Source organism: Mastacembelus armatus, chromosome 13 (assembly GCF_900324485.2).
Source record: "Mastacembelus armatus chromosome 13, fMasArm1.2, whole genome shotgun sequence".
Classification (NCBI taxonomy): Eukaryota; Metazoa; Chordata; class Actinopteri; order Synbranchiformes; family Mastacembelidae; genus Mastacembelus; species Mastacembelus armatus.
In genome coordinates, this window is record NC_046645.1 from 9,508,372 (window position 1) to 9,530,778 (window position 22,407).

The 22,407-nt window shown below is 40.1% G+C and overlaps 1 protein-coding gene across 3 annotated transcripts in view; it reads right to left on the minus strand.

The window, feature by feature from the left end:
- The window catches only part of rsrc1 (arginine/serine-rich coiled-coil 1), a 102,963-nt gene that overhangs the window by 59,115 nt on the left and 21,441 nt on the right, over positions 1 to 22,407 (minus strand). For all 3 annotated transcript variants that reach the window (XM_026329462.1, XM_026329452.1, XM_026329469.1), the window contains exon 5: positions 4,868 to 4,904. In XM_026329462.1, coding sequence (XP_026185247.1) covers positions 4,868 to 4,904 — 37 coding nt within the window. The remainder of the gene's footprint in view (positions 1 to 4,867; positions 4,905 to 22,407) is intronic.

Below are 22,407 nucleotides of genomic sequence, written 5' to 3' on the forward strand. Positions count from 1 at the left end.
ACTGCGCTTTGCCCGCGTTCAACCATATGAAACTATGTACACATACGCTCATGTTAACTGCCTCAGCAAAGATACAACTCAAAGGCAGTAATTTACTGCCCAAGTGTACATGTGCACTTGCGTGGATGTGCATGCATGTATGTGTTCCCGATACAGAGGCAGGCTGTGAGGGTGAAGGGTGTGTGTGTGCGTGTGTGTGTGTGTGTGGGGGGGGGGAGTTTTATACTCAACTCACATAAATCATGTAGAAGAAAAATGAGCAAATGTGCAGGCTAACTCATCTTCTCCCCATCTGGAGAAAATGAAATTCACTGGAATACCTATCAAAACTGCAATCATCCAGAGATAATATCTTCTTTGGTCTATCTGCACTTTCCGATTTAATTTCCTCCATGCCCTTGACATCCAGCGATACCATTAAGATGAAGCACATACAGTAAGGGAGTAGTTCTCACGTTTTGATATATGAGATCTCCGCGCTTAATGTAATATCATCATTTGAAAATTAATGCAATCTTTCTTTTGTTTGGGGGAGGGGGGTTATTTATTAATTTATTTTTGGAAACATTTAAGCAGCGAGCCACAGTGAGACAGGCAACAAGATAGAGAGCAAGACAGTGATGAGGACACATAAAAAGGAGAGAAAAAAAAAAGAGATATACAAGACAGAAGAGAAAGGCAGGGTGACACTTTGTATTTTGTGGAGCCACCCCCTCCCCTTCTCCTCCTTCTGTGCCAGAATGACATGCAATTACGTCCGGGCCTGCCCCAAGTCAGAGGTCACTCAAATTACTCCATCATTTAGCTGCGTCGTCGAGATGAGAGAGAGAGAGAGAGAGAACGACACCTCCCCCTCCCCCTCCACCCATGCTTCCACGTCCTCCCAAACCCCGCCACCACATCAAATATCATGAAATCATTAGTATAATAAGCATGGAAATCTGTTTGCAGATTATCAACACCCCCCCCCCCCACTTCATCCTCCTCTATCTGTCCAGAATCTCCCTCTCTGGACTGTTTTCACCTCTTTATCCTATACAATCATATTAGAGAGGAAGAACCACAGACAGACACAGAGAAGTAGATACAGAGACAGATAAAGAGGATGTGTTCGATGAGACAATTAAAGTGTGACAACACAGACAAAGGCACTATAAAACAATTTTGTGTCATTCCAAGATCTGAACTCCCTGTAACTTCTTGTTTTTTAAGACTCCTCTGGATCAACTTACTGGAACATACACTGATTGTGCGTGTGTGTTGTCCCAACTACAGCTGCTGCTGCCTGTCTGTCAGTAGGTCGACAAGTCTATTTGCCTCATTAAACTCTTCAACTCTCCAAGGGACACTGCGACAACATGAACCATCCCAGCCATGTATACAACACTCTGGTGATGCACCAACAGACATCGCAAAATTTCTACTTGACCTTTTCTCATAAAAGCACACAAACTTCCATAAATTAATTTTTGATGCTGCGCCATTTCTGAATAAAATTAGGGTGAAATACCAGAAAAGCACAAGTTCCAAGAGCAAAATTCAGAAGGAAATTTTCCTTTGCAGCTTTAAGTCTATTCGCTTGCATCTAAACAAAACTAACTAAAAAATGTTGACCTTGTTAACGTTTTTACATTGTGGGACATCTGTGTCATGTGTCAACTAAATGGAAATAATGAATAGCTAGCCATTTCAGTTTTCTGTAAATGTATGACCTCAACTTAACCTGCAACCCTGGACTGACCTCCAAACTGGCCCTTCATGCCTTCTAACACAACACCCTAGTCAAAGTCCCATCGCCAGATCATTGACAGATCTCCCTCCATCCCTTTCTTCTGTGCAGTAGAACGATGGGTACATCTGCTGGTTGAGCCAGTAATCCTGAAGAGGCGGATTCTCCATGTATTGACTGAGCTGCTGGTTTTCTTCTACATCGCCCTAAGAAACAGTTTTTCTGGACTGATTAGCTGCTTAAGGCCACCTCTTTCCCCAACTCTCCATTCCTCCCAGAGCAAGGACTCCTCCGATTCAAACTTAGGTGGTTGTGTACGTGTGTTCATGTGTGTGTGTGCTTCATATGTGTGTACAAAAAGCAGAAGCTAACGCAGAGCACTGGGAGCAATTAACTTCAGTCTTTTTTTTTTCCTGTGTTGCCACTGATCGCATGATTCAGTCAATCTGCTGAAATACAAAAACAAAAACATGAACAATAAATCTCACTACATAAATCTTAATTGCTCATCTAATTACTGCACCAGTCATTCACTCATAGAGTTAACAGGAGGAGGTAACGTTGGTATTCATGACAAAAATATCAAGCACCACAAGAATTTGAACAGCTTGATTGTCTCATCAGTGCGAAATCTTTACAATTTTTCTTATGAGCAAACAATGAAACATTTGCTGAGATTCTCTGCAGATGATTTAACTAAATATTAGCAAGTAGGTAGTGTTTTAGAAAAAAATAAATAAAGTGGCTCCTCAATGAAGACCTTATTTAATTTTCTTGGTTAACGTGTGTGTTAATATGGTTGATGCATTAAGCTTAAGAGAAATACATCAACAGAGCGTTATAAACGTCTGCTTAAAAATCCACAGGGATACATGTGTGGTATAGAGGGAAACAACACTGAACAGCTCTTCAACTCTATCTCAGAGGGAGACGAGCTCTATTATTTACAGTTCTCTGTTCCGAATCTTAATCAGAGTTTTGCACTCCTCAGGCAGCTGACTGCTGGGGTGCAATCTCCCCATAAGCATAAACACACCCATAAATTTGAACTCTCAGTATTCAGGCATTCAAATTCTCAAAGACATATATACAAAAAAAAAAAAAAAAAAAAAAAACTTCACTAGTGAACATACAAATGTGTGTTTGTGCGTGGTTGGTGTTTGTGTAACTGTGCTTAACACCTGCGCCGTCCTGATGAGTAAAAAGATACATCAGTAACTACGAATCAAACATGAACATGATATAATCTGTCCCTTAGTCAAAACTATGTAAAAACACACATGCACATGCAAACTAGCTGCACAAACCCCTGCCAAGAAAACCCAACATCAACCAAAATGTCGTCATGGACGTAACATCAATCCCTGACAGGACACGATCGTGTAAAAGTCAATCAAGTTCACATTCTGACTGTTCTGTATATCACTGTGTAATTTTTATACGCTGATAACATGATACACAAATCAATTGTGAATCTTCTTTTATATAAAGTATACAGATATATTTGCATAATAAACTGACCCACTATGACTTATGTCTTACAAAAAGTCACTCACATTCCTCCACTTGCCCTTAAGAGGAAGACTCATTTTACCATCACACACAGGCTACCTAATGACTGCCAAGATATAAATGCCCATACACATATTGATTAATGCTGTTTATGCATGTAATCTTCTCTTGAATAATTCACACTATCTTTTATGGCATACTACATCAATCACACCTTCAGACCTACCCGCATACCTCTCCAAACTAGAGCACTACTATATCGTGCACTATATTTAATATCTGCCATTTTATTTAAGTGAACTCTGACTGAGAAATTTATGGGCGAAACAGTGCTCTCAAAAACTTTAGCAGTGTTGTTAAAAAAAAAGTGTTAATGGCACATGCACTAGTGATTTCTACAATTTGATATAGAGGTAACTCCTGATCATCTGTTTGGAAGCAGCCAAATAGGCTGCTGTACATGGCCCTAGCTCACATTTCTACAACTTGCAACAGTTTTAATGTAAACAGTGAGCAAAATCCAGGCAAAACAACCCCACATCTTAGTCTGTTCCCAATTCCACCTTAATTATAAATACAGTGCATAATAACATTACCATTATAATAACATTAACTCTCCCGTGGAGTTTTACAAAAACAAAATCTGAGGTGAACAGTATCTGATCTGTTACTTGATGAAGTGGAGAGTTACTGAGAGCTGCCTGAATTTCGAGGTCAGTCATTTGTGTGGTATATTCAGGGTCATTTACGTAGCACGTGGTGGGGCGTGGGGTCATTTGCGTAGGGTGCTGGGAGCTGCAGTTTAGTATGCAGGGAGGCAAGGGAGGGAAGGGCATGTGACATCCACAGAGAGCCGGGACCCTCACTGACCCCTGTCTATAATTCATCCCCTGGAATATGGGGCACATCAAACCTTGGTTCCTTCCCACCCAAAAAGAGGAGAAAGAACCTTTTCACTTTGTTGCAGAGCACTCTGACCCCATATTAAAGCAAGTAGCAAGAGAAACGCAGGAAACGTTGGCCATTAAATTTTCAAGGGTGTCCCAGGAGAGCATTCCCAGCAGGTCCTCGATGCACAGGTCTTTCTGACAACGGGAGAGGACTGTGGAAAAGCCCCCATGCTGGCAGAAGAAAGTACAGCTAAGAGGAAGTAGGCAGGATGTGTGTGTATGAGTGTACAGTATGTCTGAAAGGTAAAAAAAAAAAAATATATATATATATATATATATATATATATATATATATATATATTCACACATCAATGTGCAAACAGGTATTTACACATGTAAAAAAAAAAAAAAAAATCCTGCAAAAACATACAACTAAATGCAGAAAAATGGGAGGAGAACAGAGTGTGTGTGTGTACATGTGTGTTTGGGTAGAAGTGAAGATAAATGAAGCTAAAATAAAGGCTGGACTTGGCCCTAGGGGAGAAACTACCCTCTCTCTATCTCTGTTTTCTCTCTCTCCCTGTCTGTAGCTGCAGGTATTCAGCTCCAATTCCGGAGGTTTCATTAAGAATGCAGATATCAAAGTGTGTGTGTGTGTGTGTGTGTGTGTGTGCATGTATGTGTGTGTGTGTGTACGTATGTGCAGGATAAAAGGAGGGTGTCGAATACAACTTACCAGATGTTCTAATCTGCCTTTGATGATCCCGGCATCCCTGCAACACAACAACACATTTCCCCCACTGTAAATAAAGTGCAGACACAAAACATTATTTAATAAAAAGAGCATTTTTTGCAGACATACACGCGCACACAGACACACACCCACTGAACAATACACACAGTCAGAAAAACAGATTCTATGGGAGTGAGTTCACTAAACAACTTTTACACCAGTTCCTAAATATTTTAACACATTTAATTTGAACATTACTACTAGCTGATTCTGACAAGCTGACATTAGAGCAACAGTTACTGTTACTGTTATTAATAATTAATATCTATTATTTTCTTGACCATTCATTTGTTTGGTTTATAGAATTTTCAGGAAATAGATAAAAATTGTAACCACAAGTTTCTGGAGTCAAAAAGTCTTGAATGTCTTGTGTCTAGCCAACAGTCCAAAACCTAAAGACAATGAGTTTTTTTTTTTTATTATATATAAATGACAAAGAAATACTGGCATCTAAGGAGCTGAAACCAGTGAATTAAAAGAAGACTTATACAGATTTTTAAATATGACTTGTAGATTAATTTTAAGTTGATAGACTAACCAACTAATCATTTCAGCTCTGGCTGGAATAAAGTCAGTAACTGTCAGTCATCAAACTCTCTTTCAGTTTGAGTTAGCGTGAGCAGGAAGGGAATGGTAGTGAGAAAAACTGATCGTGATGACATCAAAAATGTTTTGGTTAATCAAAATGTTAAAAAAAACACAATGAGGAATTATCCTGTTAACCTTTCAGACTGAAGTGCAGTGTGTGTTTACATTGACACCAGACAGAGGTTAACCAATATTGCCACCACACTGCAGGCAGTCCTAATAATAATTTCCAACTACAGAGGAGGAACTGGAAGCTTATTATCAGTGAATTAATAAAATGTGGGTATGATTATCAGGGTAGAAACAGCAGACCAGTGAGCTGAGGAAGTGAAGGTGGGGGGGGGGGGGGCAGTCAGTTTTAAAAAGAGCAAATTGGCAGTAAATAATAGATGCTATTTTGGCACATTTCAAATTTGCAGCAGTGGAAATCAAAAGATCAAGAGAACACAAACAGCTCCCTTCTCCATTCCCAGCACCCACCCCCGACCAACTCTGGCCCCCATTACTGACAACCTCACCCTGGTCGTGGCGCATGTGCGTGTGTGTGTGTGCTGAGAGGGAGAAAGTCTTATCGACAGGCTTCAGTTGCTAATGCAAGTAGCAGCATCACAGTGTAAATCTACACCATCTCTAAAATTACATACTGTCTAATCCATCCCATCCTCCACCTCCCTCTCCCTTCATTCCTCAATCCATCCATCCATCCATCCATCCATCAAGCCATGTCCCATATCCAGTGTGACCACAAACCAAAGCCGTTCCCACATCATCAACATTTCTAAATAATGGTATGAAGGAATGACAGAAATGCCAGACACAAATATTAACAAAAGTAAGTCAGGACTAGAAAAGAAGAAAACCGTAATGAAGAAAGGATGTTTGCTTGTTTATTCTGTGCTCTGTCAATGAGCCACATGCAGACAAGTCAACCACTTAAGGCAAACTTCATCTAGCTGTAATTACATTACATTCTGACAAACACCCCGCCACATTCATTATACATGACGGGCGCCCGGCAACCAGACAGCAAGACATTTGTTACCGTGGTGACAGTGTGTGTAATCCGCTAATGAAGCGCAATTAGTGAGAAACAATCTAACACAGGGGAGATGCAGCGCTCGATCCCTCCTCCTGCACTCACTTCCTCTCGTTTCTTTCTTCCCTCTCTCTGCCCTTGCACTCCTTTTTTATACCCATGTTTTTTTCCCCCTGCCTTTTATTTTTGTGAATCAACCTTTATTAAGCTCTTCACTTGCATTTAATCTCCGGCTCTTTTATCTGTTGTCCTGACTTCATCAAGGGCAAGTTGTCCAGTGCTGTCTGCACCAGGGCCGAAGGGATCACTCTATCCATTAGACTCATACAGCTGACACACACATACACACACACATACACACACAACATTTTACCTCATCTCTCTTTTCAAAACATCGTATAATCTGCTGAAGTCTTCAGGGACAGAGCTTTCCTTTTCTCCTTATCGCTCTCTCCCTCTCTCTGTACTCTGTGCCTTCAACGCAGAGGTAGCATCGATTTCTGAATTACGCCACAATATTAAATAATTAATATACTTGCCATGATTGATGTTTTGCATTAGGCCAATATTAGGTTATCAATCAAAATCCACTTGGTTTAATGTAATAATATTGAAAATGTGTCAGTGCCTGTTCATCCAATTTGTAGTGGAGGAAGGCCAGATAGTAATGGTGGTGTAGCACAAGGCCTCAGAGACATTGTGGCCTGCTTATTACAACCAAAGGAGCACATTATCGCCCTGACACACAGCAGGAGGGAGGGAGGGGATTGAGGGAATGATAGAAGGAAAGAAAACAGTGAAGAAATGGAAAGACAGCAATGAAGCAGAGAGTGGTTTGCAATGCTCCATCTGGCATGTTAAGAATGCATGGCAGTCCCAAACATTTGAGATATTACTTGGTACTGTCAATAATACAGTATCAATAATAAATTGTTCATTTGCTGGTAAGATAAGTAAGATAACACTAAAGCAGGAAAAAGAACCCCAAATTGTTCTCCAAAGCTAAGCTGCTTTAGGTAGAAGGCTGTCAAAATCATTTACTTCTAAATGGATTTCAGTCATCATCCATTTCATAGTTACCCAAACAAAATACTTTTTCTTGGTGTCTCAATATATGCCAGTATTTCAAAACTGTATTTCAAAGATTCAAACAAGGGCGAATATCAGCTCTGGCATTCAAATGTCTGAATGTTAAATCAAGTTATTTGTGTTCTGTGGTCTACCAATTGGCAAATGCATTCATTATTACTACGCAAGCAAAATCGCAAGACATAGCTGTCAGTGTTCCCATCACTCAGTCTTTTAGGCTGTGGCATGACATGCGTCAGAAAAGTGTTTAGAAATTTCTGGGACTGACCCACTGAGCAAGTCAGGTAAAAAAACAAACAAACAAAAAAAAAAACTACAAGATAATGTGACACATATGCAGTACTATGGGAGAATAACAAATAGCAGCACTGCAGGGGATCTTAGTGTTCAGAATTATTATCAGCTCTAGAAATTTCATATATATATATATATATATATATATATATATATATATATATATATATATTTATATTATCTATCAAAAATTGAATGATGCAGTGTTTGGACCTTCAACCTTCAACTATTTGGAAGCTTGACGGTTTTGTTTTTTTTTTTTTGTGTGTGTGTGTGTGCAGGGTGCAGGGTACACCTTCTGTCCTCCTGAAGAAGCTACAAACCAGAAAGACAGCCTGACAGCAGAGAATGGCAAGTGAATGAGGCTGGGTTTGGGGTGGGCAGAGGCAGGGAGAGATGAATGCACTGTTGTTCCAGGAAATGGTAATTAGTTATGTGAGGTCAATTAAGTTAAACTGGACAAACAAGCCAGAGTGTTAAACTGAGCTCTGGCAAGGTCAATACTGACCAATTTAACATGGTCACTGGATCCATCACACCGTCTGCACTTTTCTGCTTTCTCATTGCAGCTCTTTTTTCCCCCTCTCATCTTCTCTTTGTATCCACTCTAATGGCACTTTTCCTCCTGTCATCTCTTCCATGCATTCTTTCTTCAGCCATCACTCACAGCACATGCTCTGTTTCACCATGTCCAAACCCTTTTCTGGCTCTTGCACTCTAATGAGGATCTTTAAGCTCTCGTCTCATCCTACCCTCATCTCCTTCCCTGAATCTTTCCTCACCTGTCGCTGTGCCCTCTCCCAATCACTCGCCTCCTTTCCTCTGCCTCACTTCACCCCACCCTCACTGCCCCTCACCCGCTCAAACCCCTAGCGCTCCTACAAGCAGACAATTAATTACACGGCCAGCACCAGATGAGTTGTCATTTGTGGTCAAGTTTCTAATAATTGCATTAGGTCTTCAGGTTTTTCTAAGATGCCCTCCCCCTCTCTCTTTTTCTTTCTCTACCTCTCTTCACTTGAACCCCCTCTCCCCCCACCCCTTGACACAGCAGAGATGAATATCTTTAGTCAGTCAATGGAGGCGACAGAGGGACTTAAAATGCAGAGGCAGTCATTTGATTTCCAGCTAACAGAGCTGCCCATTAGCCCAGCACTCATCAGCCATGCATTACCTCTCAGGCCCACTGTCCGGTGTGTGGAAGCTTTAACCCTTTCACTGTCTACCGCTGGCCAGGTTTACCACATTATATCAGGCATACTTCGACAGGTCCACTTCCACTGCCATATTAAATGCTTTAATTGTGCCCTATATGTGACTGCAACAAATCAATGGTCCATTACAAGCAACACCTGTAAGCAGTAAAAGCAGGTCTAATTGTTTTTCTATGCCTTTTTCATATCTCTGCATTGTAATTTTTAAAAACAATAATAATGATAATTTAAAGACATTTGCATGCTTTCACATTCATAATTTAAAAATTTACCATCATGAACTGCAAAAATTTACACCTAACAGCCAAGGCAGCAAAATATCTTAGGCTGACAATTTTAACGACATGTTCATTCAATAAATTAAGATCATCAACTAACAATTAAATTTATTCACTCTTCAATTATTTCCCGCATTGACCAACTAGAAATTTCATCTATAAAATGACAGAAAACAGAAAAAAAAACCAAAAAAAAAACTGGCGACCAAAACTGTAATGAGTTGTCTGAATAATAGACCATATGTGATGAACCACTGCATATTGACAAATTGATCATCGTCTTTGATTAATAGTTCATTAATAGTTTTATCCCTGGTTGCATTATATTCAATATGTCATTATTATGTTTACATCTATATGTAATTTTCTGTTGCTGTATTGATCCAGTATTACCACAACAACCATTAGTGTTTCTCTTTAAAATAACTGCAGCCTCACATTTGATAGCACTAAACTCCTTAGTATTGAAATATCATCCTTGTTTTAAAATCAGCAAGATTACAAACCTGTGACCATGTTAGTTTTACACAGCTATTTTCTTTTTTTCTCTGAAGTATGCCTCTGTCTTTTTCCTGGTATGCCCTAGCTGCAGAAATAACATTGTGGTCTTCAGCAGTGTGGCCTCTACCAGATATCAGTCAGAGATAGTGAGGACAGCAGCAGAAAAGAGAAGCGGCAAAAGGAAGACAGGACACTATTATGCAATGAAAGAGACATCATTCATAAAAGAGAGAGTGAGTGTGTGTGTAAATGTCTGTGTGCGTGTCCCATTTGCCACAGTTGCATGCCTTGTCAAGCGTGTCATTGAGCATTCATATGTTGTTTGACTACTGATAGGATGGCAGGCGTATTTATTAAAGAGCCAATGTGATGGGGACACCAGAGCAAGCATGCTCACACACACACACACACACGCACACGCACAAATAAAACACACAATGCACTAATACACAGTCCACATCGATGACATCTGCCTGTTTAACTAATAAAAGGCAAAAGCTTGATATTAAGCAGTCGAGGGACAGACACACACACACAAGCACGATAATACGGGGAGCTCAGCTTTCCCCCAGGCCTGATTGCCATCTCCATAGCTCCTTTTAACAGGCCTGCCAATTGAAATTGAAATTGTATTCTTGTGTGTGTACTATCAGAGCTACCTCTTAGGGCTTTATACAGCAGAGGAGGATTGGAGGAGGACACACACACACATACACACACAGGAAAGGATAATACAGGGGCAAGTCAGGCGCTGTCACTCTTCTATCCAGAACACACAAGAGGGAACAAAACAGACTTGTGCTTCTATGCATTCTATGTAATTCAGCATACGTAGAGACACACACATACACATACACACACACACACACACACACACACATACACACACACACACACATGCACGCATATATTTGCACAAGCTGGCCCCCCCATCCCTCCCAATGGAGGGAGCTGTACTTTAGCATAATCCCAAAATGGTAGAGAAAAGCAGTCCATTAAAACAGGGCTAACAAATTCAGCACTTTATGTTTCTCTGAGGGAGGTTTAAGTGCAGTCAGTAAAAATGTCAGAAAAGGAGGAATAAGAAATGAAGAAGCTGATTTATAAGCTTGCCTTTCTGCTCCTGTAACGCACAAACACACCTGTTTATATGGAGCCCATATCTGGCACCCGCATATGAGCAACACATGAGTGAAAGAGTGCTGGAGACACTTGTGGAGCTTGAACTTAAGGACTACATTTTTGCAAGATCTGTATTCCCTCAATGGATGAGTGTGCATTTCATGATTAATTAGCATCATTACCACCTTTAACAATAAGAAACAGGTGCACTGTCACTCTGCAACACAGGTAAACTTTGAGATAACCTGCTTCTAATATGCTTTTTCAACTTTTCAAGGCATGTCTATGTCTTCAATAATTTGTATTTCAAGTCAATGTAAACTGTAATAACACAACAAGTTGCTACTATGTGAAACAGGATAGCAGGACAATACTGGACAGTAAGCACTCAATCAAAAGCACAATTCACATTAATAAAATCTGTCAGGTCTGAAAAGAGGCCTGAATGCATCAGTCTCTGCTAATATTGATGCCAGGTCTGAAAAACAGAACAACATTAACAAAGAAAGAAAGCGCCGCTTTAAGTAGAGGTATAGGGCCATGTGCATGTATTTAGGACCTGGTTCACGTTTATTTCGTTACCATCTTCACTCAGTCTTCAATCTGAGCTAGGGAAAAAAAAAAATTTACCTACACACATATACTCATATTTGAACACAGATAACCCTCTTAATACAGAGCGTGTCTCCCTACAGACCGCCCATATCCACCTCTTGTCAGCATATACTCACAGACTCAGAGCTAAGGGAATTGAATCCTGGGGCCAAGTTTTTAAAGGAAATTGACTTCTTTTTAGTGTGTTACATAGAGGGAGAGCAGGACAAAGACAGAGAGAGAAAAAGCAAAAGGGAGACATGGAGAGCAATCAATTTCCCCCCGGTTTCTTCAATAGCCAGCGGTCCTTTTCATATCTCCCAATTAGAACCTTTCCTAATCAGAGAAATACCTCTCTATTATTGAGCTGGAGACAATGACGCTCCTCAACATTTCCGCCTGCTCCAGAACTCTGTAGATTGCAGTACTGGTACACAAAGAATAAAGCACTGGGCTATACAGCAGGGGGGATGCTTGTGTTAAAATCACATGTGGAAATCTTTTGGCTCCCAGAAAAACTGATGGGGAACAATGGCAGCCCAGCACAGCATCTGTCATGGCACAATATAAAAAGATGATCTTGGCACTGAATGGACAAAAAAAAAAAAAAAAAAAAAAAAGGACGAAGAGAGAGGGAGGAAGACAGGGGAATGGAGGGGAAGGGAAGGGGAGGGCCAGGCGAGAGGTAATTCATTTGCAAATCAGGCCCTGGTGCTCAGGTCTATTTCAAGCTGCCAGTGGGTGCCAGGAGTTAACAAGGTAATCAGTTTCAATCCTGCCCTTCAATTGTACATCACAGCCTCATCCAGAGAATACCCAGGCCTTTCTATAGGGGCAAATAGCAATCTGGCTGCCGACTGGCTGCACACACAATACACGCACACACACCTGAAGGCCAGTGTGTACATAAGGCATGCACGTATCTGCGCACAGATATTTTATTAATCGCCATGTACTCACAACATGTCCTTACATGCAAGCACACCCAGATAACAATTAGGTGGTTGATCCATTAAGTTGTTAAGGGACTAGCTAATATTTATTTGTCCCTGCCTATCAAACAAGTCTTTACTGCTTTTCAGTGTTGTATATTATTTGAAATTTAATATCTGAGTGTCAGGCTGTTATTCAGACAAAACAAGACATTTGAATTGTGGGAGCTCAAGGTCACTATGTTTGTGACATTGATTGATCAGAAAAAATAATGAACAGATTGACTGATAGTTTGTTATTTGCAGTATAACCAAAGCACTGAGAAATATGGATTTATCATAGTCCTTCTCATTCTCTTTTCTTATCCTATTGTTTGCTGTATAAATCTGTGGATTTGTTTACTTGTTTGTCTATATGTCAGTTTCATATTTCAAACTGCTGATGAACAGGTTACAAAACTACAATTATGAAGTAGGAATTTAAATGCGTTCAAATGGGCCCTGTAGCAGACAGAATAACTTATAAGGGACCACTGTAACCCTCTTTTGATTTGTAGTAACTAACAGGAAATTAAAAGTCTTTCTTGCCCAAACACTTCCCATTTACACCATCGGTCTCAACATTACTAAGTACCAACATGAACAATGCTGTTTTGAACCTAAAATGACACATGTAAAATGATAGGAGGAAAAGAGAGAGCTAAACCTTTTTCTAATCCTTTCTTCCCCTCTCTATTTCTCTCTTTCTTTAGCCTGTGTCAGCTGTAACTGGCTGGCTGAGAGGCAGTTAGGCCCCGTTAGTCCTTCATCTGCATAATCAATATGACAACCTTATTTTTCTGATGCAAACAGGATTTAGCTGCTGAGCTGTGTTTGTTGTTGTGTGAGTGTGTGTGTGTGTGTATGTGCCCAGTCTGCTTCTGGCCAGCCGCAGTCATGGCCCCTTTAGCCTTAATTAGATTAGGTGCGATTATCCCAGCTCTACCTTACAAGTGTACAGGCAGGATAAAGTGACCACAAAGGCCAGCCTGTCACAGGGACTGGGCTCTGGTCTGCAGGTTATCAGGGTCCAGGGAGACACGCCACATACATTGTTATTCATATCATATAGACACCTTTTTCTACAGTTCCTTTTTCACTTGTCTTCGTGCACTGATTTCCCCACCCACCCCTTTCCTTGTCTGTGGTGTCAAACTGGTGTAATCACTGGCCAGGGTAAGTCCCTTTTTTTCCTCCTCTCCTCTTTCTGTCTGTCCGTCAGAAAACAAAACAACATGGCCCCGAGCACTCTGCAGTCTGGCCTACAGGGAGAGATGTCAGGAGTGTGTGTGTGTGTGTGTGTGTGTATACTTCAAGGAAAAGGGTACAAAGAACTCTCACACTAATGCAAATAGATGAACCAATACAGCAAAGACTAATATTCACACAGATTCCTAAGACAGAGTGGATGTCACAGCTCACACCTCAGTGCCAAATGTTTGCATTGAACAAATAAAAGTTGAAACTGGTGATAATGTTGACTTACTCTGATCAAACACATGCTGCTTTAATTTTAAAAAATGCCAGCTAGAGACCATTCTTTTCGGGGTAATTTTTTTCGCATGTATATTTGTGTTTAGACAATATTTAACACTTTGAACTCTACCTTCTATGACTAAATGAACAAAATGGGTTCGTACAAAAACATTTTACATTTCTCAACATAAAGTACAAGAAAATATTTAAATATTAACAGCAACATCCAAACATTTCAGATGACACCTAGCCCTACTCAATACTCAAAGCATTCATGCACATTGTATACATAGAGATGCCAACATATACTATATACAGCATATACTACTACTCTCAAAAGCACAATCAATACACAGCAACTGTGACGTGTGATACCTGTGAAAATGTGCATGCCATAACGCTGTCTACAACAGCATTATTCATTCTGATTAATATGTGTTTGAAAATTTAACAAGTTCACTGGACACCGTTGTGTTTTATGAAATACTCCGTTTCCCCCAAAACCTTTTCCACATAGAGCTCAGCACTGACAGATTTCAGTCGGTCTGCATTGATGGCTGTGTATGTGGACAAAAAGAAGTGAATTATTTCACTCTGTTGATTAGACAGCGGTGCCCAAGATATTTATACAAAACTGTACATACTTTCCATGCCGTCAGATCTGGGCACAGAAAGAGACAGAGGTACATAGAAAAGGAGAAAAATAAACAACAGAAACGATGAATGATAGTAAGATGGTGAGCGAAAAGTAAGTGAGATGAAAACCTGGAAAAAGCTAAAACACTGTATACCAGAAGGAAAGAGCGAAGTTTCTGACAAACACAAGAAACAAAATGAATATCACAGTCTTTGTTTTAAGGGATTTTTAAAAAAATTATTACCAAAAACAGAATATGTGTTAAGAATTGTTTGATGGCAGTGAAAGCATCAATAGCATCAATTCCATATTGATGTGACCTTATGTTATTGCATATATCTCTTGTTACTGCATATACCCTATTGGGACAAAGTCGATAACAGATTCAGCAGTGTATGTGTGTACTCTTCGTGAGTACCATTTTTAGCATATTTCTATCAAAGTGAGGACATTTTCCTGGTCCTCACTTTTTTTCAGACTCCTGTTTGAGGATTAAGACATGGTTTTAGGGTTAGGGTTAGAATTAGATTTAGGGAAAACATGTCTATAAGTGTCCTCACAAAGATAGCTATGCAAGAATGTGTGTGCGTGCGTGGGTACAAACCTTTCTATTGTGTGGACACATTTTACTCTGACACCATTTTCGCATGGACATTTTGGCTGGTCCTCACTTCAAATTTTTTGAGGGTTAGTGTGTATGTGTGTGTGCCAGAGACAATGAGTGAGACGCAAGGTAAAATAACTCTATTAGAGAACCACAGGGACAAGGCTGGCGAGAGAGCAAGACTGAGCACATGAGAGTGAAGAAGAACGAGTGAGCAAGACATTAGTACAAATGAATTAAACATCGGCCCAGAGATCTAAACTTCAGCTGAAAAAGTGGCAGACAAAATGGGAAGGAGGGAGGGGGGTGAGGGAGAGAGGGGAGGCTTCGCAGCTTCATAACTTTCCCTTGGTTACTGAATGTTCAATATGAGCTATGAGAGCACCCACTCCATCAGTGACACAAATAAGTACTTCAATAATCACGATAAAGCATGCATACATGCATGCTTGTGTGACTACTGCTCCAACTCCTTTGTGAAAGGAAATAATGTGAAAATGCTGCTGATTTGAAACCTCTACTGAGAATGCTTATTAGATGCGCCTCTCAGGCAATATTTACTTCCACAACTGAGTCATGATACTTAAATGTACATCTGGAATGCTATTTACCCAGTCTGAAGGAGGTATTCTTGTAATGATCAATGCCATTAGGCAAGACCTGCAGAGCCATATTTCTGTCAGACAGCAGAGGTCAAATGCATGACGAAAGGTACTTTCTGCTGACTGAAAACTCTCCATTACTCTAATCCCTGCCTGTCTCTCTGTCTCTGTGTTCTCCATACTACTTTGTCTGCTCTCCGCAACTAAAAAGAACATCTCTCTCTGTAATGTATTCTCACTCTCAGCTTTTCTCATAAAGACTTCAGTCAACACCTTTCCTTGCCCCTGGTGCAGATGAATAAGCACAGGAGTCTGGAGAAAATTAAACATTAACGGTGTGTCTCTTTTACACATCATTCTCCATAACAATCTTCTCTTTTAGCTCCCCTTCCTGCTTTCAACACTCTGCTTCCTCCAAACCAAACTACCCAGCTTTACCAGAGAGAGAGAGAGAGAGAGAGAGAGAGAGAGAGAGAGAATACTGGGGGTAGAAAAACATATTTTGTCGACAAGCACATTTACATAACCCTCCTAAATCGGAGCTGGCCTGTCATGTTTGCTGCTCATAACCTGCTGCTTATAATCCTGCCTGCATCCTCTTCTGATCCATAAAGCAGAGCAGCCAGCCACTTCAACAGCAGCCAGGACTGCCATCAGTAGTTTCTGCTAAGACAGGGCTGTAAAAAGCGGATGGGGAGAGGGAGAGGAAGAGAGAAAATAAAAGAGAGGAACAGGGTAATTGGATTGGGGGATCTTCTATTTGGCCAGGTCTGGTCTCTGTCATCACGCTCCAGGCCTGGCTTCTCAGTGCCTACAGCAGGCCTCAAACACGTCAACACAAACACACACACACACACACCTCCAAATGTGTTACTGTACTGAATCACTACCCAGTTCAGGAGGCAGACTGAACTACAATGCAGTGTGTATATAATGTGTGTGTGTGTGTGTGTGTGTGTGTGTGTGTGCGTGCGTGCGTGCGTGCGTGCGTGCGTGCGTGCGTGCGTGTAGGTGTTTGCATACTCCTTTAACAACTCACTAAATGGTTAAACAGATTACAGAGCGCTCTAAGTGGATTTTCACACCTCACTATCACTCAGTCAGGGTGTCTCTCCTGTGTTTCAAAGTGGCCAGATTTTTTCTCTCTTTTTACACACACGAGTGTGAACACAGAATGGAGACAGGTTATTCTCCTGCAACAACTGCCAAAAAAGCCATTTCTTTTCAGCTGCTCTTAACCTTTACTCATACATTACCTCATTTAATGCTCCACGTGTCAGTGTGAATTAGATGTATTAATACATACAACTTCACATTATAGTGAACTGCTGATTAAATACTGAAATAAAGATCCATGCAGCTTTGATGCAAAGCACATAGTGTAGGGCTAGAATTTGCTCAGAAATTTATTTAGATTACAAAACTCATAAATTAAACCTGTAGTTAAAATATATTGTTAATCCTCTTCTGCCCTAAAGTAGAGGACCACGGAGTGGCAAAAGCAGGTTTCTCCCATGAAGTTCTTAAATTCGGATTTGTTCATCTTGTGTGTGTAAATAAAATTCCATCTAGTGAGTTTATATGGCCAGGCAGTTTTCTGTCCAATCTACGCTCATTATCTGTGCAGAAGAAAGCAGCTAATGACTACATACAGCCAAGGGCCAAGAAACACCACTACTCTGTGTGCATGAGCTTGTCAATTGTGATCTGTATATGCATGTAGCCATCACTCCTATTTCATCCAACCTTATCCAGCCACCCAATCCTGTCCCAATACACAGACAAATGCAGTTGTGCACACCTATTTCTTTACGGCACTGTCCATGTCTCATCTTGCTCCTGGCCACGAGGCTACCTCCCATGAAACACACACAAATAAAACACACACTTACAGTTCATTGATTTAAGTCAATGTGAGTGTATCCTAACCTTCCGAGGATGGTGTTTGAAGTCTCTTATACCTCCCTAGACCCGCTCCCAGAGCCAGACACAGCCTAGAGTACTGCAAGAGTGCAGACAAGCACACATACACCAGCAGCCAGTGGTCCCATCCACACCACCCATACACACACTCCCAACAGGCTGAGAGGATGCCGCAGGCAGGGGCTACATATGTGCAAACACACACAAACACACTTACTTTCTCTGTGTATTACTAACACTAATGAGCTGATAGATGTTCAACAGAGGCAAAGAAGCAGACAATCATTTCCTCAGAGTGAGGCAAGGAGGGAGAGAAAATCAACAGTAGCGAGCGTGAATGTGTGTATGCTTATGTCTAGGGCCTTGTTTTATTTTCTCTCTGCCTCACAGCATTTCGGCTTCCAGAGGTTAAGGCTTTGCGATGGAGCAAGCTAGCCAAACTGAGGCCTGCGGGTCCTGCTGGGGCCCCTGTGGTGAGACTGGGTTCTGTTTAGCTCTCACAGTAATGAGAGGAATTACTAAACAATCACATTCACAGAAAGAGATGGGAAAAAGCAGGTTGGTGGGGATGGCTTTTTGTACACACAGTCAGGAAAACATCCTTTATAGATATATAAAAAAAAGTAACTCCACATAAAATAAGCTATTTTGCAAGTGTGAACAAGGGATGCTGTTGAAGTTCTGGACTCACTAGCAGAGAAACTCTCCTACGTGATTCTTTTATAGAAAAAGAAACCAAAAATGTTTTAATAAAGCCAGGAAGTAATTTCATTTCTTTAACCCTAAGCTCATTATATCAACTCCAGTTTTACATGCATGTGATAGAGAAGCTCTCTGCTGCCATGAGAGGTCTTCTTTACACTGCTCTACGCCTCTACTGACCAGCCACTGCCCATTTCTCACTCAAATTACATGAAAATCAGGCAGACAGACCAATGCTCCTTATTTGACCTGGCACAAACGAGGAGTTCAGCCTAATTGGTCAGACCTCTCTGACTGAGGATATGGAGGGAGGCATCCAGCCCACGTTCTACCGCTACCTCTGATCGGTTACAGGGGAAAGCAAAGAGGTCAACTGTATCCAAAGGAAAGGATGACGACTTCTCTTTAAAGTGGAAAGATTCTTTGACGAAGAAGTCAAGTTTGAGAAGGTTGATGGACGTGGAAAGGAAAGGGGAAAGTGTGAGAATATGCACATTTACCTTATGACTCTATAAAAAACTGGGCCCTGCCTGTAAATCCCACCAAACTACTTCAAGTCTGATTAAAGCCTCAACCACTGCAGCACTTAATGATGCTGCAACCTTTTAAAGCACTGACTTACAATAAAATTGTAATTTTTAAAACTTGTCACTTCCTTTAGAAAAACAGCCATCTGCTACCTGTAGATTCAACATTTCTGCTCAACACAGGTGGGAACTGGGTCAGAACATCAGGTGAAGAACACTTTTACATTCAAATTGCACTTCTGTCAATTATCTGCCTCGGGGCAGATGTGCACTTGTTAACATAGCACATTGGTTTTCCTGTTCTGATTAAGGGAAATAGGTAAAAACAATGACACATTAATACAGTTAACCTGACTCAAACCACAAGGAATTGTGAAAAAAAAAGTATTGGGCCAATTTGCATGCAGGTTAAGAATTAGGTCTGTATCCGTTAATATTATATTATATTAGCAACAGAACATATACTGTATATCAGGATTTAGCTCATCTTTGACATTGCCCATTGTATATTTCTGTGAACCCCAGGGGTTACATGAAAATACTAGCGTAACACAGCTACTTTAGCATAAAAAAGTAAGTATGGTGCCAGTTGTTCAAACAAATAGGATAAATTGTTTAAACAAATAGGAGTGAGTCTATATTTATGCACATCTGTTTCCCTACCAATTTGAGTTGTAAGATCTTAAAGTAGCATGCTAAAAAATAGATACGTCAGCAAAGCTAATTGATAAATGCTTGAAACATTCAGCCTCTCCATAATAAACATCTAAAATTGCCCAAACCAACTAAAAAACAACACAAGACCAAAGCTAAGCATCAACAATTTCAGGATCATTATGTGTTATTACAAAAAATATAATCGTGGTCAGTTTTATCTAATAATAGCAGCAAATAGCTCAGGTAAATGTCAAGTAAACCTAACAGGTGAAGGTGAAGATGATGGTCTACTTGAACTTTGGATTGTAGGGGTTCAGGGTAGGAGCTTGGTATATTTAATTAAACTGAATACACAATAATACACAATATACAAGTAAGCACTCATGTTGAAGCACTATCAATGAGGAGAAAAACACTAACAGTTTTAGTGCTGGTTGCATTCTTAAGGTTGCTCTTATGTTCTTTCTGTAAATACAAAACCAGAGGATTAAGCAGAGCAAAGCTGGCCTACTGACCCTGTACACTAGTCTGGTTAAACACAGAAAGACACAGAAAGACACACACACACACACACACACACACACACACACACACACACACACACACACACACACACACACACACACACACACACACACACACACACACAAAAGAAAACCCACAATCACCCACTTACCCTTTGCCACTGGTGAAAGGCAACAAGATCTCTTAACAACAGCTCGTCTTTTTCAATAAATTTTGCATGAAAACATGCCGCTTGAGCAGCAAGATGCCTGCTGTCATACTAGAAGAGTGTTAAATGTTTAATGATGACAACACAACACACACAGTCGGTGTCACGGTGCTGCTCTGAGGGGCCCCTCTTTCATCCTGACAGACACGATAAAACTCCTGAGCGCCTAACCCTCCATGCCCTGCCATCAACATTGCACTGCTTCATTCCTCTCCTGTGAGCCAACAAGGAAACCTGGGTGTAAATGAGGTAGGAGTGTTACTCTGTGTGTGTGTGTGTGTGTGTGTGTGTGTAAGTGGTGAAAATCAGGGGCTTACATAAAGACTCCAACCCCCATCCCCATTAAGAGCAGAAGAAGAATGTAAGAGACTGAAGAAAGAGAAGTGGCTTGTCATAGACAGGATATATGAATGATATATACGGTTAAAAAATGCCTTGTTTTATATATTCCTGAAACATTTCACTGTTTATATGCTTCTTCTGCTGGAGGACGGCTCATTAGGCACCTAAACTCCTGTGGGAGCATTTGGGAAATAACAAGAAAAAATGTGTCGTACAGGTTTTGGACACTGGTATCATAATATCAAGGTCCAAAGATTGGCTTTGTTTTCAAGTTACTATAAGTATAATGACAGAGACATTTAAAGTCAAATCTAAATGGAAAAATGATCTTGTTTGCTAATTTCATCATGTCACAACATCAATTTAAAGGTAAATGCAACCAATTTCAACATATTGTATATTACAGTATAATAATCACATTATGTCGTGGAGAGTAATGTGTCCTTAGTGATTCCAGGGAATATAATGTTATTACAACTAAGACGAGGAGAAAACTTCGAATCGCTACACACTGTGGTTCTTTTTCTAACTCATACAATATATATTACAGTAAAGCAGAAAAAACATTAAAGTGGCATTTAATTGTGACTCAGAAAGACAAACTTATAAAAAAAAAATGTTATTGCAAGAGCCTTAGATGTAATTCAAATATGAAAGAGTAATGTGCATGTAGCAAAACAATGAAGTACTCAGTTTTAATGCCCAGATTAAAGAAAACAAAAGCCGGGATTATATATATATATATATATATAAAAATAAAACTCAGTGTGACTGTAGGCCAGTGACAAAATTAGTCAAACATACCTCCACTGACATAAATAAACTGGAAAGCGCAAAACCAGTATAGATGATTTGAAATGTATTATTGCTCCCACAGGTGGAAATGCATACACACAAAAAACACAGTCTTACTATGTGTATGAGGAAGTACACACACACACACACACACACACACACACACACACACACACACACAGACACAGACACACACACACACACACACACACACACACACACACACACAGACAAGCTAAAGCGGGGTCAGATAAAGAAAGAGATTGCTATCGATGCTGAAGGATATTGAAGCCTTAATAAGAAAATAGATATAGTCTGCTGGCCTTACATTTCACTGCTTGCTTTATTTGTTTTTCTGATATGGATCTAAGAAAAAGGTAATATGTAATTGCTTTAAATAAATGGAGCACTTTTCCTTCAAAAGAAAATCTCCATGTTCTGCTTAGAAAGAGAAACCTTGACCAATAAAGACTCCACAAGGATAAAAAAAAAAAGTACTGCAAAATATATGGAACTCTAGGATTCATCTCTTTCATTTGTTTTTCAAAAGTACACTAAAACTAAGAGACCATTAACATGGACAAATTATGTAACAGTTTAAAAACATAATAAAATAAACCATACCTTGAAAAATATGTAAATGCAATTACAACTGTTTTGCTCAGTTGTATCAATGTGCGGTACTTAAGTACATAAAATGAGTTAAAAAAAAAAAAAGTGCTACTTTAAAAAAGTTTCACTGTCAGACATACATAATAATTAGCATTTACTTGACATACAGCACTAACAGTTTTTAGA